The sequence below is a fragment of the Peromyscus californicus genome, unplaced genomic scaffold (assembly GCF_007827085.1).
Source record: "Peromyscus californicus insignis strain IS unplaced genomic scaffold, ASM782708v3 Scaffold_21__1_contigs__length_65335640, whole genome shotgun sequence".
Classification (NCBI taxonomy): domain Eukaryota; kingdom Metazoa; phylum Chordata; class Mammalia; order Rodentia; family Cricetidae; genus Peromyscus; species Peromyscus californicus.
Genome location: NW_026294514.1, coordinates 7,520,714 through 7,538,897, shown reverse-complemented (window position 1 = coordinate 7,538,897; position 18,184 = coordinate 7,520,714). Strand labels below are relative to the sequence as shown.

The following is an 18,184-nucleotide window of genomic DNA, read 5'->3' as shown; positions in this document are numbered from 1 at the left end:
ATGATGCAATGCATTTCTGTAGGTTACAGAGTCTGTTTCTAAGAAAAGACGGTGTATTTGAAGTGCTTTTAAACCATTTCTTTCTGTTCTGAGAAAACTGTGCTTCATTCCAGGCAGTTAAAGGAAATAGAAGACAAGATTTTGGAAGTCCTTTCATCTTCAGAAGGCAATATATTAGAAGACGAGACTGCGATTAAGATATTATCTTCTTCCAAGGCTTTGGCTAATGAAATTTCTCAAAAGCAGGAAGTAGCCGAGGAGACAGAGAAAAAGATTGATAACACCCGCATGGGCTACCGCCCCATTGCCGTCCATTCCTCCATCCTGTTTTTCTCCATTGCTGACTTGGCCAACATCGAGCCCATGTACCAGTATTCCCTGATCTGGTTCATAAACCTGTTCATCCTGTCCATTGAAAATTCAGAGAAATCAGAGGTCTTATCCAAAAGGTAGGTGAAGGAAACGCTGACTAATACCAAGTTAGGGAAAGCCCCGGCTTTGGATGGCCTTTCAGGGTGGCGTGAGCGTCGAGGTCGTGAGCCTGAAGTGAGCTGCAGGCGGCATCATTTTCCCAGGAGTAAACTGGGCCCTTGGAATCAGAGCAGATGCGCGTCACTGCAGTCTGGGAAACAAGTGCTCGCCGAGCTGTAGGACTGTCATGCAATCCTAAACAAGGGAAGCCGTCAGCTCTAGCTCCCATTCGCAGAATACCCTACCGGCCACAGGGGTGGAGAGAGGGCGTATCCCCCAGTGATAAGTGGACACTCGGAGCCACCTCCAAAGCTTTTGGGTGGATTACGTGGGAACTCTGCCAGGTACCAGGGCAAAACAAAAATCTGCCACTGATTTGCTTTTTATATTATGATTATCTACGGGGACACTCTTACTTACTGTTGATGTAAGTATATAAAAAGCAAACGTACTTTTGAGATCTTGTTAAATCTCAAGTCAATGAGAGGATAAAGTTCGTTTGATTTGTTGCCAGTGAGATGCAGTTTTGAGTTGGGCGTTTGTTTCTAATATCTGGGGTGTTTGGTTTTTGTTCTTGACGTTTTCAAGTTAGTGAGGTTTACTCAAGAAAAACAAAATCGTAGTTGATCTTTCTTTTCACAGTTTCCCATGTTTCTAGTATGCTAGTTAAAGAGACACCCCCATCTGTTTTCTACACTGGATTTTAAGTTCTGAGATGGGATTTTAGTTTCATCAGTGTGTGTGGGGGTGGGTGGGGGGGACAGACAGACAAACAGACAAACATGCTTGTGTGTGAGGGCAGGAGGCTGTCCCAGCACACGTGTGGGTATCAGAGGACATCCTCTGGAGTTGGTGAGCACTTTGCACTTGGTCAAGGCCCGGTCTCATTTGTTGTTTGGTGCTGTGTACTCCAGGCTAGCCGGCCTGTGCTGTGTACTCCAGGCTAGCCGGCCTGGGCGATCAGTCAGTTTCCCTGTCCCTTCCATTTTGTAACCATGCACTACTCCATCCAGCTTTTTATGGCTCTAGGGATTTGAACTCAGGTCCTCAGGCATGTTTTACCTGCCGAGGCATCTCTCTGGCTCACAGTGCTCCTAATCTCAGCCTTAGTTAACACAACAGCCACCAGAATGTTATCTTCTATGTAGTTTAAAGTCTAGAAATTTGCTGGAGTCTAGGAGAAGAAAATTTCTCTGACCGCCTTTGAAACGTACATTTTTTTTTTTTTCGGTATAGTATTAAAAAGTTTTAATGATTTCTTGCTTCAAACATACTTTTTATCTTTCTCCTTTTCTTGTTATACCGAATTAGAACTTGTCCAAGGTGTTTGTTTCTTCACGACAGAAGTGAAGCCCTTGAAATTCAAAGAAATCAAATCCCTTTTACCTCAATATGAGATTTGGATAATAATGTAGAAAACAAACACAGCTTTTTATTTGTAGTTAAAACTTTTTATCTGTAAGCAATGAAAACCGTGTGTGTGACTCCTGTAAATATAAAGTATAGGAAGACTAATACAGAAGATGCATTTAAAATCATTCCTGAAGATAGTAGTGTGCCTACAGAAATATGCAGAAATGAATTTTCAGAAGGGAGCATCGCAGTGTCACTAGCACCCAGCTCAAGACAGAGCAGCATCAGCATCCGGAGACCGCCTCTCATCCCTTGCAGTCATTGACTGTCACCCACCCCACCCACCCCCATCCCCCCACCCACCGCCCACCGCCTTCCCCCCAACCCCAAGACAGCTGTTGTCCAACTTGCGGCACCACAGATCAGTTTTCCTGTTTTAGAAGCCTGTCTAAATAGAATCACCATATGTGTTCTCCTGAGCTGGCATTTTCCACTCAGACCCTTATCAGCGGAACTCACGGGAATCGTTTTTTGTGGAGTGCAGTGTTTCCTTTGCTTTCATTTTTTAAAAGTTCTCCATTGTGTGCCTGTTGTTAGGGAAGGATAATTAAAATCTAAATCTTCTCCTAACTCAGAGTCCTCTCCAGAAAGGCATTAGAAAAAGAAAGCCATTTAAAAATGGAATGCACATTAAACCAGCGTGCTCTGCATCGGGCAATCTGTAGAGAGATTGCAAAGCCAGGAAGGCATCTCACCCGTTTAGTAACCAAGTATGAAGTCACACTTAGTTCATTCTCACTCCCTAACTGAGGGACCATCTGTGTTAGAATTAACTTTATCAGGGGGAAGAGCAAGATTTTCATACTTCCGAAAGAGGAGACAACTTTACATTTTAAAGTGAGGAAGGAGCCTGCTGAAGTTAGCCCCTGCCCTGCCACAGACATTGGGTTTGTGTTTCAGAACAATGGCTTCTAGGACCTTGGCAGACTTTTAAGACATTCCTGGTCTTAAAGCAAGTTCTGCCAGGTGATGGTGGCACACATCTTTAGTTCCAGCTTCCGGGAGTCAGAGGCAGGCAGATGTCTGTGAGTTCAAGGCCAGTCTGGTCTACAGAGCAAGTTCCCAGACAGCTAAGGCTATGCAGAGAAACCCTGTCTTGCAAAACCATAATAAATAATGATGATGATGATGATGATGATGATAATAAAGCAAGACTTAACTAGGTTTTGAAGTGATTTTTAAACTTTATTTTATATCCCAACTGCAGTTTCCTCTTCCCTCCCTTCCCCCCACCAATCTACCCCTCCTCTGTTTCTGTTCAGAGAGGGGCAGGCCCCCTATGGGTATCAACAAAGCATGGCATAACAAGTTATTGCAGGACTAAGCACCTCCCCTGGTATCAAGGCCAGGCAAAGTGACCCAGTAATAGGTTTTCTGTAATGCAATAATAGGTTTCTCTGCCAACACAGTAAGCCAGATCAAGCCGAATTGAAAAGGCAAAAGAACAGGTTTATTTGAGCAAAGCAACTCCCAGATGAGTACTCCAGCCCCAGAGATTGGGGCTGGAGAAGTCACACGCCCAAACAAAAGCAGGGAGCTTATATACCCTGTAGGCGAGGGGTGATGACGTACCCGCCACCAACTGGGTTTGTACCCAAGTATGGTCAAAAGCTGCGTACTTTAGGTGAGCACTTGGGCTGATGGCAACTTCCGGGGAGGAGTGGCTGTCTGCCAAGAATGTGGAACTGGGCTTTCGGTGCCTTCTCTTTGTTGGGGATTCTCTGAGAGGGTGGGGTTTGGAGAGAGAGAGAGAGAGAGAGAGAGAGAGAGAGAGAGAGAGAGAGAGAGAGAGGAATGGGGCTTTCTGGATCAAGCAGGAGTGACCTGGAGGTTCCAACTGAACACCCAGTATGAGGAATAGGATTCCCAAAGCTAGCCAAAGTGTCAGGGACAGCCCCTGCTCCCATTGTTAGGCATCCTACAAGTAGACCAAGCTACACAACTGTCACATACATGCAGAAGGCCTAGGTCAGTCCCATGCAGGATCCCTGGTTGTTGGTTCAGACTCCGTGAGCGCCTATGAGTCAGGTTAGTTGATTCTGTGAATTTTCTTATGATGTCCTTGACCTCTCCGGCTTATATAACCCTTTCTCTTTCCCTTCAGAAGGATTCCCCAAGCTCAGGCTAATGTTTGGCAGTGGGTCTCTGTATCTGTTTCTATCAGTTACTGGATGAAGGCTCCCTGATGACAGTTGGGGTAGACACCGATCTATACGTATAACAGATTGTCATTAGGCTTCATTACACTGACATTCTTTTTCTCCAATTGTGTTTGGTTCTATCCTAGGTCTCTGGACCATCTAGCCTCTCAATCCTTGCCCTCCAGGCAGTGTCAGGGGTGGGCTCACTCTTGTAGAATTGGTTTCCAGCTGACCAGTCACTGGTTGGCCACTCCCCCAATCTCTAGGCCAACCTTACCCCAGCACATCCCATAGGTAGGACAGATTGTAGGTGAAAGGTTGGGTGACTGGGTTGCTGTCCCACTCCCTCCACTGGAAATCTTACCTGGTCACAGGAAATGGTCAATTCAGGTTAAATATCCATTAGTGCTAGGAGTCTTAGCTGGGGTAATGCTTGTAGATGCCTGGGAGTTTCCCTCACACCAGGTTTCTACTGGACCCCAAATGCTCCCCATTTCCAGTCATATCTTTCAGTACTCTTCCCCTCTACCCACCCCCCAACAAAATCCCTTATGTTCCCATCCCCACCTGTCCCCAGTCCATCCACAAGATCTCTTCTATTTCCCTTTCCCAGGGAGATCCATGTGTTCTCTGTTGGGCCTTCCTTGTTACTCAGCCTCTCTGGGTGTGTGGATTGTAGCCTTGTTATCCTTTACTTTACAGCTAATATTCACTTATAAGAGAGAACATATCTTGCTTGTCTTTCTGGGTCTGGGTTACCTCACTCAGGATGATTTTTTCCTAGTTCTGTCCATTTTCCTGCAAATTTCATAATGTCATTGTTTTTAACAGCTGTGTAAATGTACCACATTTTCTTTTTCCATTCTTCAACTGAGGGATGTCTAGGTTGTTTCCAGGTTCTGGTTATTTATGAATAAAGCTGCTATGAACATAGTTGAGCAGGTGTCCTTGTGGTATGATGGAGCATCAGAGTGGTATAGCTGGGTCTATAGGTAGGATTTCCAAAGTGGCTGTATGTAGTTGCACTCCCTCCCACAATGAACGAGTGTTCCTCGTGCTCCACATGCTCTCCAGCATGAGCTGTCATTTGTGGTTTTGATCTTAGCCATTCTGACAGGTGTAAGATGGAATCTGTGTCATTTTGATTTGCATTTCCCTGATGACTAAGGATGTTGAACATTTCTTTAAGTGTTTGTCAGCCATTTGAGATTCTTCTGTTGAAAATTCTCTGTTTAGATATGTACCCCATTTTTTAAATGGATTGTTTGGGGTTTTGTTTTGTTTTGTTTTTGATGTCTAGTTTCTTGAGTTTTTTATATAGTTTGGAAATCAGATGTGGGGTTGGTGAGGAGCTTTTCCCATTCTGTAGGTTATCATTTTGTCCAATGGATGGTGTCCTTTGTCTTACAGAAGCTTTTCAGTTTCATGAGGTCCCAATTATTATCAATCTTAGTGCCCATGCTATTGATGTCCTGAACAGGAAGTTGTCTCTTGTGCCAGTGTGCTCAAGGCTACTTCCCACTTTCTCTTCTATCAGGTTCACTGTCACTGGATTTATGTTGAGGTCTTTGATCCACTTGGACTTGAGTTTTGTGGAGGGTGATAGATATGGATCTATTTGCAGTCTTCTTCATGTTGACATCCAGTTATGTCAGCAACATTTATTGAAGATGCTTTCTTTTTAAAATTATATAATTTTTGGCTTCTTTGTTGAGAACTCAGGTGTCCATAGTGTATAGTTTTACATCTGGGTCTTCAATTTGATTCCACTAATTCACCTGAATTTTTAAAAATACCATGCTGTTTTTATTACTATAGCTCTGTAGTAGAGCTTGAGATCAGGGACAGTGATACCTCTGGAAGTTCTTTTATTGTACAGGATTGTTTTAGCTATCTTACATTTTTGTCTTTCATATGAAGTTGAGTATTATTCTTTCAAGGTCTGTGAAGAATTTTGTTGGGATTTTGATGGGGATTGCATTGAATCTGTAGATTGCTTTTGGTAAGATTGCCCTTTTCACTATGTTAATCTTACCAATCCATGAGCATGGGAGATCTTTCCATCTTCTGATATCTTCTCCAATTTCTTTCTTCAGAGACTTAAAGTTCTTGTCATTCAGGTCTTTCACTTGCTTGGTTAGAGTTAACCTAAGATATTTCAGATTATTTGTGGCTGTTGTGAAGGGTGTTGTTTCCCTGATTTCTTCCTTAGTCCATTTATCATTTATATGTAAGAGGGCTGCTGATTTTTTTTTTAAGTTAGTCTTGGAGCCAGCCACCTGTCACAGCCGACACAGATGCTTATTGGATAAAAGCGCTTGCTTTGCCAACCCCACGGTGGAAGGAGAGACCAGACTCCGGGGGTTGTCCTCTGAGCTCCCCAGGTGCTCTGTGGCACGCGCGCACCAACACTTCTCTCTCACACAGACAACAAATAAAATCAAAAGATTGAGAAGCTCAGAGAGTAGAAGATACTTGACATTTTTAGATTCGGTAATGTGAGGCTCTAAGAAGAGGGAGGGGAAGCTGTCTCTTTATCTTCAACGGGAGAAAGAAGCCCGTCTTCAACTTTAAGTTTCAAATAGTTCCTTGGCCTGCCACTCTCCCTGAAGGTATTGATCCCTCCTGCTGTTGAGAATATTGGCTTCGGTCTGGGCCCACGATGAATGCTTGCTGCCCTTGAGCGTCCCTGTGGGTGGCCTTTGGTGCAGCTTCATGGACGTCTGTGGTGGCTGGAGCTACAGGAATGAATGGAACCGGTGGGGCAAACCTTTGTATACACTCTCTTGTTACACCCAAAGTCTTCTAGCGTGTCCTGGCCATTTTTCTCCCAGCAAAAGTTGTCAGTTTCAAGAGTTTTCAGTTAAAAAGCTAACTGTTCATCAAAGATTAAGGAGAATTATAGCAAACAAATACAGTAGGTATTGTTTTATTAAAGGGGTCAAATGGCAGCTTTATCTACATATGTGTATATATGTAGGTACACATATGTGCACACATGTGTAAACATGCATGTACAGAGTGTTTTTATTTCCCTTTCTTCTATCAATATTCCCCTGTAACACAATTTTTAGCTGCTGCACGATAGAGCATGTTGTGTATATAATTTGGTAAGACTTGTAGGTATTATAAATATTGTTATAATAATGACAAATAGCCACACTGTTAACTATTTTCCTCATTTAATTTCCTTTCCTATAAGTTTATTCAAATATATAACTCCATTAGAGAAACATGAATTGTCTCCTTTCTTTTTATTACTCAGTAACACTGAATGATGATTTTTAATCTTTTAGCCCCACTGGAATATATCATTAAAACTCAGTATTTTAATCTATACTTCATCACTAGTGAGAATGATTTTGAGCTTGTAATAGTTCTGGAGGAAGGATGAGGACAGGGCAAGCCGGGAGGACATGGAAAGGAAGAGGAGCTTCTCACCAGCAGCAGGGCAAGAATTCCGGCACCACTTATGACATCATAAGGCCTTTCTCCCTTCCCAGCTAGACCCTGCAATTTTCTGGACATTACACTAGGAACCCCATTTATAAAGACACCTTGTGCAACACCAGTGACTCCTGGTTTTACCCTGTCAGGTTATCCCATTCAAGGCACCTTTGGAGCCACCTCCCGTATATCTCATAGTATGAGAAAAAGAAAAAAACAAAAACAAAATCCTTTTTGGTAACCCTTTGTGATACAGCTTGAGAACCACCAAAATGATATATACGGCTAACGCCAAGACAGTCAGCTGCTTGCTCTCCCTCCGCGAAGCCTGTGCCTACACTTGGGTCTCTCTTACTGTCCCCTGCTCTCCCCCAGGAAGCTCTGGAGTGTCTCTCAACCTTCATGCTAAGCCTATATTAAAATGTCTTTAATAATATCACCAACTCTGCTTCATTGACTGGCCAGTCCAGAAATTTGATTTAGTATCAAAGCCAGGACTTTTGGTTTGCCCTGAGCTGAGGTTCCTAACAATGCAACGGATCCCCAGAGGCTGCTGACAGTGAGGGCTGTCTGTCCCCCCGCTTTAGCATTTTGATAATTAATATAATTTCCCCTAGTTCTTCTTATCTACAGGAGGAAATTTTTCCTGGAGTGTACACTTTTTCACTCCATTCTAGGAAGACCAATTCTGAACCACCTTACTACCACAGGACAGACAGATTTCATGTGTGAAAAGACCCATGGACATGAGAGTGGAAACAGGAATAGAATGTTTATTTTAAATCTAAAACTCAGTTGCATTTCAGGGACTTCTGTCTTCCTACGCTGTTTTTTTTTTTTTTCGCAATTCTCAGCTAGAAATAAAAAGCATCAATTTGTTATCATTCTTGTGATGGCAGTGCTGGTGCGGGATAAAATAGTTAAGGAGATGAGTGAGACCAGAAACGAAAAAGAAAACACCAATTAGGATGAGTCGAAGCCAAGGACAGTAGTCCAAAAATAGCTATGATCTTGTCACAGATGGGTAGATATGTTTTCCTTAATCCACTAAGAAACACCAGCATAATTTGATTACTCATAAACTATGTTGTTTTTTCCCTCAGATGATTGATCTCCTTAGAAGGTTTGAGCCATTAGTCCATGTCAGTCATTAGCTCTCTACAATTTTTTTTCTGTCAATAGGAGTTAAAATTATAGTTTTTATGTCTATGCAATGAATGCATTTTAAAATTTTGATTTCAATGATTATTTCATGTAATAGTTATGTTAAAATGAATGAAGCATTTTATTGACATTAGGAATTATGGCTGTGGCTCTCACATTGCACAGATTATTTATGTGTCCATGTTTTCTCTCTGTGACAGAGATGCAGTTTAATCAAGTCTTCTGATTTTTCTAGCTTTGATAGATTCATGTGCATTATAGCACAGCATCAGGCTTTGCCATTAATATAATGTAAGTTATTAATTTTATTCATTTAATATAAAATATATGTAAGTATTTACTTTGTAAAGAGATCAAATTTTACCCCCAATACAATTCTTTGTAGTTAAAAAGTCTATGAATGTTTTAGTGGATTAAGATGCCAAGCACTTTTTTCTAAAAGAAAGATTAAGTTAAAAAACTGTCAACAGTAAAATGCAGTTCAGTTCAAATGCTCCTACCTTGTCTAGCTCTCAGACAGGTGAACCCAAGGAGTGAAGTTCCTTGGTTGTTTGGATGGGAACTGACAGAAATTGTTAGAACACACACATCTACCAGTCTGGACTGCGCAATCTCAGCATTTCCCTCATGGTGATCATGTTTGTGTTTATTCACCCGCCCTCCCTGTGTTGGTCCTCAGGCTCCAGATTCTCAGGGATCACTTCACTTACTCACTCTACGTCAACATCTGCCGGTCACTCTTTGAAAAGGACAAGATGCTGTTTTCCTTTTGTCTCACTGTGAATCTGCTGATCCACGACAATGCGGTCAGTGAGGGTTCGCCTCGTAAGAGCACAAATGCTATTGTTAGAGGAAGATGGTCTTACGGTTGTACCACGATGGGATGCCAGTGTCTAAGATTCTCTGTGTCTCGATAATACAGCTTCAAAGTTAACTCAGAGGGATTACAACTCCAGGCCCAGATGTATTAACTATTAAAGGAGGAGATAATAGTATGCAATGTTCTAATCTTTGGGGCAGGTTAGAATATCATGGACAGAGGTAGAAATTGAGTTCTTATAATCAGGAGGAATATCTTTCCCAGAATAGCCCTCAGCAAAGCCCCCAAGTCTCCACATTTTAATGTGGTAAAATTGAAGATGGGCTCTAAAGCTTACCATGAATGGGGAGTCCGTCGTCCATGTCCTCCAAGCCTGATAATGCTTGTCTAGCTATGAAACGCCATGGTGATATCATTGATTTATTAATTTGCTAATCTGCATGGGAATATATACATACCCATATGATTCAAAACAGAAATTAATTAAGGCAAGGCAAGACATTATAAGACTGAATGTCATAGTAGTAAATATCAATTTATGAACAGAGTATGTTACTATCATGTAAACTTTCATGTATTTTAGTTTAAAAATCTGTTTCTAGAGCCTAGTGTAGAAATAGACAGCTGTAATCCCCACACTTGGGAAGCTGGGGCAGGGGATTGAGTCTGAGCTCACCACAGACTATACAGTGAGTCTGAGGACAACCTGAGCTGTGTAGCATTGCCCTGTGTTTAAAACAAACAAACAAACAAATAAATAAATAAATAAAAAGCTTATTCTATTGGAATCTCATGTGACCATGCATTTAACATTACCAAATAATTTATTCTCATTTTTTAAGCAAGTTACTCAAATCTAGCCATCTGGCTTTAACCATCTTATGCAAATGCAACCTAACTTTAAATTCTTTTTATCTGAAAGACAGGAAATACTTTACAAATAAAAGAGAAACACCATAGTCTTTTTACATATTTATGTTTTAAAGATTTGTAAAGTTTCATATGGTAATATTCTGATAGAATTAAGAAAAATGTTTATTATTTTTCCTTGTATTTCTTGTAAACTTTTCATAGCAACTCATTACATTTTATAGAGAATAAATGAAGGTATGGTAGATTGTTGATCTTCTATCTGCCTATGAATTTTCAGAGCCAATATTTGGAACTATAAGCAACCACTTTGAAGAACATATGTTATTCAAGTAGATTAGACTCATGTCTTCATGTTTAAGCTAGTAATTCTGGAGAAAATTATCAAAAAATAGCTATTTAAATGGAACTATTTTTTTTAACTAGTCATATTTGGTACTTGGATTTTTTTGTGACTAAATAGAAAGCTGTATTGGCTGTGGAATGTCATGAGAATCTGAAAGGACTCCACTTCTGCAAGGCTGGAAACTAACCAGGAAGCTTTTCTACATGACTTTCTCCGGTGTTTGTTTTCCACAGATTAACAAAGCAGAGTGGAGATTTCTGCTCACTGGTGGCATTGGGTTGGACAATCCTCATGCTAATCCTTGCACGTGGCTTCCTCAAAAGTCCTGGGATGAGATCTGCCGACTAGACGACTTACCTGCCTTCAAGACCATCCGCAGAGAGTTTATGCGCCTGAAGGATGGATGGAAGAAAGTGTATGATAGTTTGGTGTGTTTCCACCCTTCTTACTATCCCAAAGCTTATAAATGAAGAAGATAATAATGTTAAAAAGCACATCTTTGCCTTTGTATAAAAGCAAGATTTCATAAGCTTTCAGCAACTGGTCAGCAGTTAAAATACAAATTTTGATTCCCATTATCCCTACCATCTAAGACGATGGTCCTGTTTCTGATTCTACCCAAACTCCAAAGATGTAAAACTTTGCACCACATGGCAGATAAAAATGTTTTACTGAATTTCCTTAGCAAGTGTTTCTTTTCCATTTCCATTTAAATTTGAGCAATCATTATAGGAGATGAATTAAAATTTTATCAAACAACTGTTTAGATTTTCTGAATGCGGAATATAAGCTCGTGAATACTTTCATAATTGGAAGAAAGGGGAAAGCTGGCATTTCAAAACAATTTTTATAAAGCTCCGACTTTCTAATTAGATACTGGAAGTTAACACATGCCATAAAGCAGTTTGTTTCTCCTTTTGAGATAAATAGCAATTCTTACATTTTTGAGCTTTAGTTTGGCATAAAGGTTAAAAAAAATTTCCACTTCCCAGTTACTGTTTTCTACTCCTTTGTTTCTGTTCTTAAGATTTTTACTGTGCTTGAATACAATAGGTAGCTGCTCTGTGTAGAGACAGTTGTACCTAAACAGAGAGAGCTGGGTGGGTGGCTGAATGGTGTCGGGGAGGGGCTGGCAGCAGGGCTAACCAGCATCATACTTGGCTACCTGTCATACATTAGACTGAATTCACTCATTTGGGATGCGTCTACTTTGAATTTATCCTTGTTGCTGATGAAAACAGTTCCTAGAAACATCTTTTAGTGAGTATTTCTTTATAGTTTAAAATCACAATTGCATTCACTGTGTTGAGCCATGGAGAGAAACCACATAGCTTGATCTTAAATTTCAAAGGTATACATATTGACACTGATTTTCCCAGAGCATAAATAAAATTTACACAAATGTTCTGATTTTAGGAGTCATGTGTCTTCTCTAAGAATACGATCATTTGTAAAATATTATTACTTTTAGAAATAATTTCTGACATTGTCTTATGTACCATAATTTTAGGAGCCACACCATGAGTTGTTTCCAGAAGACTGGGAGAATAAAGCAAATGACTTCCAAAGGATGCTCATTATTCGTTGCTTGAGGCCAGACAAGGTAAACGTGGGCTTTGAGGGCAGCTCTCAGCCTGCCCGGTCTCTGCACAGCCCAGTCAAATGTGCATTTCTTCCTAGATTCAGGGTGGGTGGAGGAATCTGCAGAAGTCATTCAACTTCCTTCTACTGGATTCCCTAAAATGTATCTACAATTATTTAAATCATCTGGATTAATAGCTAATAGAATGTATTGTTAGTGGGTTTTTTATGATTATTCTTTGTGATTTATGGTTCCCCTGCCTCATAGATGTCTCTCTTTTCATACTGTAGCCTTATTTTTATTTTATTTTATTACTTTGGTGAGACTAGTCAATGCATTAACTTCAAGTTTATATTTCCGAACATCTAGAGTGCTTTCTCTAAGTGCAGGTCTGTATTTATACACATACACCACACTCGTACGCACACACACACTCAGCATTTAGACAACATGCAGAATATTTTAAGACTTCAGTCACTGTTGACCCAAAGGACAATGCCAGTACTGTTATTTTAACTTCTTTAAATACAGATTATACAACCAGCAAAGCAGCACACCGGCCATTTCACCATATTTCACGACTTACTAATGTCCTCACTTGTGTTACAGTCTATAGACATTTCGTGAATTTGCCTAAATCTCTTGACTCCTATCCTCAGAGCTGTCAGGATACTGTGAGCAGTAGGATGATGGAGAACTACCGTAACTACCCATCGTCACGAACAAATTGAAGTTTACGTCATGACTTCAAAACTCAGTGTCCACAATTTGAATTTTTTTCAAAGAAAATGCTTATATTCCAACTCTTCCCCCATATAAAAGCAGAATTTAAATGGTGAAAATCATATATAAAAGTATTTTCTACACATGTCAGTGATGATCTGAGGTAGAGACGTATCTTCCTCTGACCAATAGCCTGCTCAACTAATGCCCTTCAGGGCTTAGCCAGGGCCCAGATAGCTTAGGCATAGAGGTCTGTCTATATGTTTTAACTTTTTAGCCAGAATATAGTCCAGCCTGTATTAGACTTATCTTTATATAAAACAATTGTAGAATATGTTTTTAAACATTTTTTTAATAGAGGAAGTAGCCTGAAAAGTGTCTATGGCCTATGAAAGTGACAATTCTGCCCTGTTTTCTGGGGCTGAAGGAAATGAACACTTGTTTGGTGTTTGTGAACCTAATTAAATATACCCTTTGATGACATTTAAAAGAATAACTTTGGAGACAACTTTAGTGGGAAGCTTCAGAAGTTTACTTCCCATTTAAAGAAGGAGAAAATGCCTGTACTGCTCACTTCATGGCCTTTCTCCTGTCAGTAAAGGTGGCTAACGAGCCGTCTCCTAATTGTGACAGCTTCATCTGCATAGAACCTTCTGCAGCTTACGTTTTTGAAACTTGACACTTTAATCGGATAATAGATTAAACTATCAAGTAGATCAAATATTACTTTCTATATTCATTTTCTTTTTGAAGGTGGGAGTTCATAGGCTGAGGTGTTTTTTGTGGGTGTCAGGGGGTATTTTTTCTTTTGGCTGATATATTATTCTGTTTGTTTTTAAATCATCGTTAAGCTTCCATATCATGCTCTAGCTATACCTTACAACAACAGTTCTGCTTACAACTTTTTCATATTTATTCAAAATTTTCCTCTAGAATTTTCCATTTTTCTTGGAGAGACAAGCATATTTTTTTGTCAGCTGCCAGCTCACCAATAATGACATGGAGACTTCTTATTTATTATAGAAGCTTGACCATTAGTTTAGGCTTGTCCCATTAGCTCTTATAACTTAAATTAACCTGCTTTTATTAATCTATGTTCTACAACGTGGATCGGTTACCTCTGCTCTGAACTGTATATCCGACCTCTTCCGTGTGTGGTGTCTCCTGTGAACCTAGACTCTTCCTCCCTCTCAGGTCCTCTCTTTCCCTGGAAGTCACGCCTGTTCTCTCCTGCCTGGATATTGGCCATTCAGCTCTTTATTAAACTGAACAGAAGGCTCCTTAGGCAGAGACTCACCTTTACAGTATAAACAAATATTCCACAACATTTCCCTCTTTTGTCTAATTAAAAAGGAAAGGTTTTAACTCTAACATAGTAAAACTACATACAATAAGAACAATTATCAAGTAAGGATTATATTCATAATGTCCAGTCCATTTGTATTTGGTAAATTTGGAGACATTTCTCCATTATCCTATCTTGATGAGTCCAAAATTTTATAGCTAAACCACATTTTATAATAACTTGTATTATCAGCCTAAGAATATCCTTTTAGACTTTAAAACATTCTTTAGATAAACAACTTAAGCTTTTGTTTCTCAACCTTATTAACTTTGTATCTCTTATGTAAGTTTTTTTTTTAAATAATTTGGTAACAAGGAAAACAGTATAAACCATCTAGTCTTCAATCCCTGTCAAAGACCCAAGAAGAATAAAATATTACCTGAGTAAACAGGAAGTGCAGAGCTAAAAACTTCCAAAACTGTAGAAATGACTGAAACATCTGGCCGCCAGTGGGTAGCTGCCTGGAGCCACATTTACCTGCCCCAGCTCTGGGAATTTGTTATGTCTGTCTGTAGCAGGAGTTTGTACCCAGTATTGGCTGCTCAAGTGTTCAGCTCCACAGCAGGGCCTCTTCAAAAGGCTCCTTAGTAGAGACATATCTTTATGGTGTAAACAAATATCCTACAACAATATATTATATGGTGATATTTGGCTAGTCCACCTCTAAATGGGTAATTTCCTGGAGTAGAATGGTATTAGCCTAGCAAGGAGAGGGATGGTACTAGAGGGGTTTAATATTTGAACTAGTAATGTATACATTTTATTTCTTTACTCTCTCTAGGTTAAAAGATAATACATATACCTACCAGGAAAACTAACAAACAGTTCTTTTGGGGGGAGTTGCGGGAGGTGGATCCCCTTTTCGTTTTGTCCTCTTGAGCCCCTGCCCTAATTCTGAATGGTCAGAAGTTGTCGGTGCCAGACTTTCTAGCGCTGTAGTTTGGAAAACTGGAAAGGTTCTTGCTAAGTCACCAGTAGGGAAATGGGATGGGCCTATGGTTTCCCTTAAAATTTCATAGTTATAGTGGAAGTGGAAAAGTACTGGGGTGTGCAGTGTTTGGAGTCCATTTATAGACTGAAGAGCTTCTGGCCACAGTTCTGTCGTTCCAAACTGTAAACCAAATGTGAATCCATCAGCTTTCAATAAGCAACTTGTCAGGTGTGAGTTAATAAGCATCCCTGACCTCAGATAACTCCTGTAGGAATTTGCACGGAATGGAAAAGCAGGCGTAGAAAAAACGCAGGCTTCTCCCTTGCCTTTGAGAAGATGGCTGCCTCAATGAGGCCAGTAGTGTTCGGTACTGACAGATTTCATTTGACAAACCCAATGCTGGGCTGGTCAGACTGGAGATGCAGACAGGTCTACCAGCCTGCAAGCCTGATCGCTGGGGCACCCAGCCTTTGCCACGAGAGTCCTCCTCTCCTGTTAGGAAGCGAGCAAGTTTTGTGCAGTTACTGTATGCAGAGCGCAACTGTGGGCTTTATCTCCTCTCACCATCACAAAGATACCCACGTTCCTAGCTGGGCCCCCGGTGCTGACAGACAAAGGAATCGCCCAGCAGCAGCAGCAGCAGCCATGTTTACCTGCGCAGGCACACCAGCACACCCTGCTCTCACAAACGGGGCCACTCCCATCACAAACCGGCTCTTAGGAAATGGCAGCTCTCTGTACTTGCCGTTTTGTTTGCAAAACTTTAATTTTGCAAAGAGGTTAAAACTTAGGGAGGAAAGAGGCTGTTGAATAAGTGTTGTGTTTTGTTGTTTTAATCTGATGGGGGAGGGGGGAAATCCATTGGTGAAAAGAATGATAAAGAGAAAGACAAGGGTTAATCTTCTGACCTGCCCCTTGGAAACCAACATTTCTATTCTGTCCCGCCCCTTGGCGCCGCCCTGTGTCCTGATGTAAAAGCCTCATTTTAAGGAAAAGCCTTCCCCTTCCTCTCTCTCTTCCACTCTTTCTTTCCTGCCATGAAGTGCACACACCTCCACTATTCCTCTCTTCTCTTCCTTGCTCTTTCTGTCTCTCAGTCTCTGTATCTCTATATTATAATAAACTCTTCCCACGTGGATGCAGCGCCTGGGTTGTGAATGAACGTCTGCTGCCACCACCACCCAACGCCATGCCTGCATGGTGTGTCTCGCCCACCACCCGATGCTGCATCTGTCCAGCATGCCAGCATGTTTCCCTGCACACGTGGGATACCCTTGGGGTCCCCCTAGTGCATGCATCATAACAAAGATAAGGCCTAGGATGGGAAATTAGGATATTTTTTAATATTTTGGCAGTGAGTTTGACATATGTGATAATTCAAAATAGCTGAAGCATGAAGTAATTGGCTAGAAATAAACTGTGTGTGAATTTATTCTTTGATTTTGTTTTTGTTGTTGAGAATTTCTGGAATTAGAATCTCATGCTCATAGAAGTTTAATCTTGAGACTTTATATTTGCTCATTTAGTAGATACTGAATATGAAGGCGCAGTATCACCATCTCCCTAGGTCGGTCCTTGTTATAATACTTTGGTTGTTTGTCTTTTGAGACAGTGTAGCTGGAGTTTTCCTGCCTTGCCCACAGTCAGGACAAATCTCTGACACCCGCCAGTCCCACAGCCGTCAGACCCAACCAAGTAAACACAGAGACTTATATTGGTTACAAACTGTATGGCCGTGGCAGGCTTTTTGCTAACTGTTCTTACAGCTTAAATTAATCCATTTCCATTAATCTATACCTTGCCACATGGCTCGTGGCTTACCGGCATCTTTACATGCTGTTTGTCATCATGGTGGCTGGCAGTGTCTCTCTGACTCAGCCTTCCACTTCCCAGCTCTATTCTCCTCCTTGTCCCACCTATACTTCCTGCCTGGCCACGGGCCAATCAGTGATTTATTTATTGACCAATCAGCAACACATTTGACATACAGACCATCCCACAGCAAGACAGTCTCACTATGTAGGCCAGGCTGAGCTCACACTCAAGGCATGCTGGGATAGGTATGTGCCACCATACCTGCTTGTATCAAAGCACTTACAAATGTGTTTTACTCCTCCATACCGTTGCAGGAGTCTAACAAACATTGAAGAGAGATTAAAAAGTTTAATTTGGGCCAGCAAGATTGTTGGTTATGCCGCCGAGCTGCCCCTCGTGGCTGGTCACCACCCGCGGCGGCCATGCCCTTGGAGGAGCGTGCTGATTAAAAGAATCATAGCCATGGTTACCTTTTTAGAGCTTTATTGGGCGGGGGGAGACAGAGAAAGACAGAGAGAGAGAGAAAAAGAGAGAGAGAGAGAGAGAGAGAGAGAGAGAGAGAGAGAGAGAGAGAAGGGGGGGAGAGAGAAGGGGGGGGAGAGGGAGAGAGGGGGACCGACGGGGGGAAGGAGCACAAAGGAGAGGGGACAGAGAGAGAGCCCACAGAGGGCCCAACCGCTTTTTAGGCTGGGAAGCCGGCGAAGGCTGATGACGTAATTAAAGGATGTAAATAAGGACCAAATCTTTACATCCCAGACTTTCCCTTATTATAAAAAAAAGCAGGTAAATGGGACTAGGGGCATCATTCCTCTCAAAAACTGCTTCCAGCTGACTTTTGGATGTTGGTTGGCTCTTGGGGGAATGGAGAAGGGGAGTCTTCTGAGGTAGACAGGTGTTGTGGGATGCTGTTTGTCATCTGTTTGCTCTGGAGACATAATCCCTCTTGGCTGTGGCTGGGAACTTTCTGTTTGACAAGATGCTGGTGACACAGAAAAAACTTAGAGAGAGAAAAGAATCATTATTATTTTATGTTGACATTTATCTGAGGTAGATCTGGCCTGTCCCTATGGATTTTGAAACATGTTAAGCTTTATCAGAGACAGATTATTTTAAAGT

The 18,184-nt window shown here is 41.2% G+C and overlaps 1 protein-coding gene across 1 annotated transcript in view; it reads left to right on the top strand.

The window, feature by feature from the left end:
• Window positions 1-18,184, top strand: part of Dnah7 (dynein axonemal heavy chain 7) — a 260,952-nt gene that overhangs the window by 192,741 nt on the left and 50,027 nt on the right. Inside the window, exons 51-54 of the mRNA XM_052749441.1 lie at window positions 114-449; window positions 9,316-9,442; window positions 10,906-11,100; window positions 12,183-12,275. Of these exons, the coding sequence (XP_052605401.1) occupies window positions 114-449; window positions 9,316-9,442; window positions 10,906-11,100; window positions 12,183-12,275 (751 nt within the window). The remainder of the gene's footprint in view (window positions 1-113; window positions 450-9,315; window positions 9,443-10,905; window positions 11,101-12,182; window positions 12,276-18,184) is intronic.